Here is a 6,604-nt window from a genome sequence, read left to right as displayed (position 1 = left end):
CCTTAGTTCACACAAGTAATTACGAATATACCCCCATATACCTTACTTACCCAACTACCCTTCACTACTTATCCTTCACTACTTACCCTTTACTATTTACCCTTTTTAATGGACCTCACACAATCCTTAATATCCGTGCCCAAGCAAATGGGACTAATTCATAAGATCGGAGGGAGTATAATTTTATTTTTAAAAAAATCAATTTTTAATCTTAAAACAATCAATTATAACAAATACTAATTATATATTATAAAAAATTATATTTAAACCGATTGAGTTAATAATCTCATTATAAAAGGATATCTCCCAACAGTGGTTTTATTATCCATTGCATAATCATTTAAGAAACATATACTTTCTCTGTTTCAATATATTTATTATCGATAATAATGATATTTTTCGACACAATATGTTCGGTAACAATTATTATGAATAGAGGAGTGGTTCGAAAATTTCGTCAAAATAAGTATATTTACAAAACACTGAATCAACTTTTGTCTTTTGTTTTTACGAAGTTTATCGTCTCGTCTCGTCTCGTCTCCTCTTCATCATCACTCCTTCATTGCTGAAGTGTAGCCATTCATTCTAACCCAAAAACCCATAAACTACAATCAGAAAATGGATTCACCCACATCATCAAAAAGTTGGAGCATTTATGGAAGAAAAGAAATTACATCCAAGTATGAAATTCTAGAACGAATTGGCTCCGGTGCATACTCAGATGTTTACCGTGCACACCGACGATCAGATGGTTATTTGGTCGCCTTGAAAGAGATCCATGATTATGAGAGTGCATTTCGTGAAATTGAGGCTCTTCAAACCCTAAAAAATTGCCCAAATGTAGTTATCTTGCACGAGTATTTTTGGAGGGAAGATGAAGATGCTGTTCTCGTTTTGGAGTATTTTAGAACTGATTTAGCTTCTTTGATAAGAGAAGCTAAGAAGAATTGGAAAGATGGGATCTCTCCTGGGGAAATTAAGAGATGGATGATCCAGATATTACATGGGGTTGATGCTTGTCATAGGAATTCTATTGTTCATCGTGATCTTAAACCTTGTAATTTGTTGATTTCTGAAGGTGGTGTTTTGAAATTGGCTGATTTTGGTCAGGTGAGATGATTTATTTATGTTTAGATTTGTGATGATTTGTGGGTAATTTGTATCTGGTATTGTAATGCTTGTAGAGTAATTGTTTGAATGAACTTGCAAATTAAATGGTTTTTGTTATACAATATTGGATAATTTTTCATTTGATCTTTCTTGAATGTGCGTTAGTTATATATTCTAGCAATAATTCAAACTTTTGAGTTTGTTTTTGATGTATTTGGGATCTAATTGAACATGATAGGACTGGTATTATTGTTATTCGGGTAGATTTCAGTTAGCTGATTTTGGCTAATTCATTTTTGATTTTGAGTAATAGTTGAATCAAATCTCATGGGCATTTATGATTTTGAGACTTGTTTCTGTAAGGATTTCTTATGGTTAACTGCAAATTGGTGATTTTATGTAGGAATATCTAGTTGATGGGTATATGTCTTGTTTTTGCTGATTGCTTATGGATCTAGATGAGTGTAATCTGTGCCATTATATATGAAAAGGTTCTGGTTGATTCTTACTGTTGACGGTTGTGCTAATGTTGATAAGCTGAAATTAAAGATCGTACTGATCTCGATGGTTATGCTGATGTTGATTCTTACTGTTTGCATAATTTCTGGCTTCTATTTAGTTGGGCTTTGAGGTTGTGATGTGCCTGGTTCGTTATTTCGGTTTTGATGTGTTCGAGTAACTTACTTCTTTAATCGGATGCTTGAATGCGTTGGGTTACCTTTGATTGTAGACTATAATGTTGATCCCTTTGGATTCAGGACATTGAGTTTGAACTATTGAAACCAACAGTGTTAATTATATTTCTTCTTGAAAATAATCCCACGTTTCGATTATACATTAATCCCAACTTTGGGTCGTGTCTTCCAAAATCAGTCCTAACCATGAAGCTATATATTATGTAGGTTAAACAAGTTACATGGTATGTAGACAGTGTAGTGATTTGCCCTTTGTCTTCTTTTTCTCTTCTTAATTAACATTGGTTGGCTCTATTCTCTGCCTTATTGTCACATTTCAGCTCAGCCATTGTGTCTCCTAATTCCCACCCACATGGAATGCAACCCAGCCACCCAGGTCATTGATATATTATACAACTACCTAATATAGTTAAAAATCTTTAAAACTGAAATGAAAGCCTCAAAGAGGTTCAACAATGAAAAACAAGATTAAAATCAAATGCTAAAACGAAGACAAGTGTTTATGAGGTATCTTGGATACCTCCCCCTCAAGATACCTCCCGTCAAATGTAATTTTATTATAATTGAATTCAACAATTATAATGTATGATAAACCTCCCCTATCTTGAGAACAATCCTCTCAAGATCATAAAATGCTAAAACAAAGTAAGAACACTCTCAAGTTTCTAACAATGTATACCTCTCAACAAAATGTGTGTTTGTGGTGAATGATTCTATGAGTGATGTATCCTATTTATAACCAAGGTATACATGACTCTTAGAATTCCCTCTTAATCACCATTAACCCATAATTAACCCCCACAATTAACATATCAATAAGTATGATCATAAACAATGCAATAACATTAAAGTATTAAACATAGATGTAATGCTCCACATCAGTGCAAACGTAGACCAAAACGACCCAAAAGGAATCCGATGCTGAGTGCTCGAACGAGCACACCTTCCAGAGACCTTCTGCTTGCTGAATTCTGCTCCGCTCGAACGAGCTCACCACTGCTCGAACGAGCACAGGTCGAGCAGCACACAGGTTTGGTCAAGCAATGCCTAGTTTGGCTGAGCCATCTTCTTTTTTGTTCTCCACTTTTTGCTTTGTTCGAGCAACACTCTTTCCCATGCCTTGACTCGTTCAAGGCATGGCTTCACCCCTTATTGAAGCCTCGTATTGACCACCTCATTGATCGTACCAAACGCCACATCACTTTCATATGACACACCCTCAAAGTCTTTGTCCATAGTACAAGCTTAGGCATGTTCGATCAAGTGTTCAAAGTCATGAGTATTGGCACTTGCATTAACAAAAACCATCACCATCTGCTAAGTTTCATCAATTGTCTTATACCACAATTAACAATACAAGGTTTATAAATAAGTCCACATAATTAAACTTTTGGTCATTACACTTGCCCGGGAAATTGAACTAAATTATTAAGATTAGCCATTGTTGAACAGCCATTCACGGGTAGTATGTGCTATTTTTGTCGTATGGTAGTCTGGTAGCCAGTGGGAAGCATGTTACCTTCCGTACCAATTGCCTTTATTACCTCCTATGCTTTTCTTTTCTTCCATCTAACTAAATATTATTGCTGCATGTAGAATATGTTGTTAGGTCTACTGTAGTGGAATGGAGAGGAAATGCAAGATGAGGATGGGTGGTGGTTAACACTAGTACTTTAGTGTTAGTGGAGGGTCAAGGGAGAAGAACCAGTGTAACATGATTCGCTAACTAATTTGGTTTTTGATTTCGCGATTCGCTCAAATTTGTTCTAGAGTAGTCCAAAAATGACAATAATGCACTTTTTTCGATTCGCGAGGAGTTTAGTGAATCATGTGACACTGAGAAGAACTCATTAATAACAAAATTTCTTCTTCTTTAGGTTTATGGGTAACTATGTGATGGTTTTATGTCGAGTATAGTTGGGAGTTACGAGTTAGAACTGTTAGCATCCATTTTTTTTCAAGTTGATGGGTGGCAAAATTTCTAATTTTACTGGCAAGTTACACGCCTTCTTTCGCGGTTCACCTTAAAAAGTTGCTAATTGTTCACATATCGTATTTCATTGTAACCATTGTTAACTGGGACGGCATTCGGTTTGGGACGGGGAACGGAAATGGGAACACGGACAACAACCTATATTGACTCAGGAACGATTGGGAACGAGATATATTATGTATAACATATATATTTGAAAACAAAATTAAAGTAAAATGATTTTCAAGTGGAATTTTTTTTGATTACTCAGTTTCATCACTTTTTTCTCCTTTTTTTAAAAAAAATTTGTAAATGAAGGCCAAAAAAACCTTTTAGAGAAGGTCTTCTGCACCGGAACGTCACCTTGAGCGATTTGGGTCGCGTTTTGTGGTGATTGGGAACGAACGTTCCAGGATTGCGGAACGTGGCTACGTTCACGTTCCATTTAACTATGATTGTAACAATAAATCTATTCATAACTGTTCTTTCAGGCAAGGATTCTTCTGGAGCCAGGCTTTGTTGCATCAGTTGAGGGCTTGCAACACGATGATTCAAATGCTGCTGCTCAAGGCCAGCCCTCTACACTTCAAGAACCTGAAGTTATCATCAATGACTCGAGTGAAGAGGCTTGCACAAGCGAAGAGCAAGGTATCAAAAGCAAAGAAGAAATTTTCAGACACTTATTTGAGCAGAAGGCTAAAGCCGCTGCTACAGACGACACTGACAAGGACTCAAACATCCTTGATGGTGATAATTCCTGTCTTGCTACTTGCACAACAAGCGAAGTAGAAGATGACCTCTTAAAGGGTTCTTATACATATGAACCCGATGGAGGGGAGAACAGATATGGCCCGCTAACTTCATGTGTGGGGACTCGGTGGTTTAGAGCTCCCGAGTTGCTCTATGGATCGACAAACTATGGAGTGGAAATCGACCTCTGGTCATTAGGGTGCATTTTTGCCGAGCTTTTCAGCTTAGAGCCACTCTTTCCTGGAACCTCGGATATTGATCAGCTTTCTAGAATATTCAATGTATTGGGCAACTTAACAGAGAAGACCTTCCCTGGTTGTTCAAACCTCCCAGATTATAAAATAATCTCGTTCAGTAAGATAGAAAAACCAGCCGGGATAGCTTCATGCTTGTCAAACCGTTCTCCAGACGAGATCCTAATAGTCCAGAAGCTCCTGTGTTTTGATCCTGCAAGTAGAGCTACTGCAATGGAGTTGTTACAGGACAAGTACCTTACTGAGGATCCTTTGCCAGTCCCGATTTCGGAGCTGAGAGTTCCATTAACTAAATGTGACCCTGATGAGGATTCAGCCGGTAATTGGTTCGACTACAGGGGAACAGGTTCCGACTCAGATTTTGACGAATATGGAGTAAATGTAAGGAAAACCGACAGCAGTTTTTCAATTCGCTTCGACTAAGAAGGATCAGAGATTATAGCGCGAAAACTGAGCTTCGTCTTTTTCAATTTCTCAAACCAGCACAAAGTATAGGTTTACATACCTGTACTAGTTTGTAAAAGTAAAGACATTCACAACTTACACTATATTTATACATATAAATTTTGTATTGAACTGGTTACAGTTCCATTTGGAATTGTAATTCCATAAAATTTTCAAATTGAAGATTTGTAATTGAATACTCTACTTATGAGAGTCTACAATTGCTATTCATTATTTCATGATTAAGGGCCAACTTTGTGTGGTAAGATGCAAGCTTGCGGATTCAGTTTTACTCAGTCTGTTTCGTTGCAAGAACCTCTCTTTCTGAGGATCTTTCACGAGCCGAGAGACTATTTGGCCGCATCTTTGTTTATGGGTATGAGTTGCCACCTTTTTTTTCTTTTCAGACCCTAATCATAGTTTCCTATGAACAATATACACTAGGTACAATGATAACAATGTTTCACAAATATAGCCTACTAGTATAGATGTCCATGCATCATGGTTTGTGTTATGATTTTCTGTCATAAGTACATGCATATTGTTCAACAAAATAATACAATAAATAAATACAACGAAATATGTATTTTATTGACACATTAATATTTTGTTTTGCATCATTAAAGTTCGCCCCTATTTTTATTGTGTCGCCACCCTTTATATAATGAACTTTCAATTTTGCCCCTGGTTAATTTTTAAACGTTCACTCTCTAACATCTCTTTAATAATACTCATCGAACTAAAACAAGCTAAAACTAAAAATTGAATTACAATGACCACAAAAAATAAGCATCAAAATAGAATTTAAAAAAAAAAAAAAATGCTTGTGTTGAAATTTGACATTTGATTATAACTTTTGATAGGAAAATCATATAATTGCAATGTTTGCGGCATTAGAACCTAGACTTCAAGATCTTTCCAATAATATATTATATGCCCAATTCCGATAACTAAGTGAGAAATGACAATCATTTAAATTTAGTTTGTGCTGAAATTTGATACATGTTCAATCTTTTAGGCATAACATTTCATAGAAAAATTGTATTAAGGTAACATTTGCGTCATTAGAACTTAGACTTCAAGAGCTTTCTAACGACATATTATATGCCTATTTCCGATAACCAAGCGAGAAATGACGACCGTTTAAAGTTTGCAGTGATTTTTAACATCCAATCACGTATAATTTGAGGAACTTACAAGGTTTGCATGACTGTTCACCGTCACCACTACCGGCTGATAATCCACTTAAGTTAAATTCTTTTAGCTTTTCACGATCCGAAATACGAAAGTTGAGGTAAAAAAGCATGTAAGTCTTAAGTGCAAAACAAGTTAAATTTCCTTTTATCGCCATTCAAAATCACGAAAGTTGAGAATTGATT

The 6,604-nt window shown here is 35.9% G+C and overlaps 1 protein-coding gene across 1 annotated transcript; it reads left to right on the top strand.

The window, feature by feature from the left end:
• Positions 1-469: 469 nt before the first annotated feature.
• Positions 470-5,429, top strand: LOC130825045 (cyclin-dependent kinase F-1-like). Its single transcript, XM_057690071.1, has 2 exons — positions 470-1,110; positions 4,269-5,429. The coding sequence occupies exons 1-2, from the start codon at positions 619-621 to the stop codon at positions 5,202-5,204; spliced, it is 1,428 nt and encodes a 475-aa protein (XP_057546054.1). The 5' UTR covers positions 470-618; the 3' UTR covers positions 5,205-5,429.
• The last annotated feature ends 1,175 nt before the right edge of the window (positions 5,430-6,604 follow it).

The sequence above is a fragment of the Amaranthus tricolor genome, chromosome 10 (genome assembly GCF_026212465.1).
Source record: "Amaranthus tricolor cultivar Red isolate AtriRed21 chromosome 10, ASM2621246v1, whole genome shotgun sequence".
NCBI lineage: Eukaryota > Viridiplantae > Streptophyta > Magnoliopsida > Caryophyllales > Amaranthaceae > Amaranthus > Amaranthus tricolor.
This window is presented reverse-complemented; position numbering and strand designations above follow the sequence as displayed.

Excerpts from the sequence above, each read along its gene's own strand:
- LOC130825045 (XM_057690071.1), top strand. The coding sequence starts at position 619 with ATGGATTCACCCACATCATCAAAAAGTTGGAGCATTTATGGAAGAAAA. Across the intron at positions 1,111-4,268 it reads AATTGGCTGATTTTGGTCAG|GCAAGGATTCTTCTGGAGCC; the intron begins GTGAGATGATTT and ends CTGTTCTTTCAG.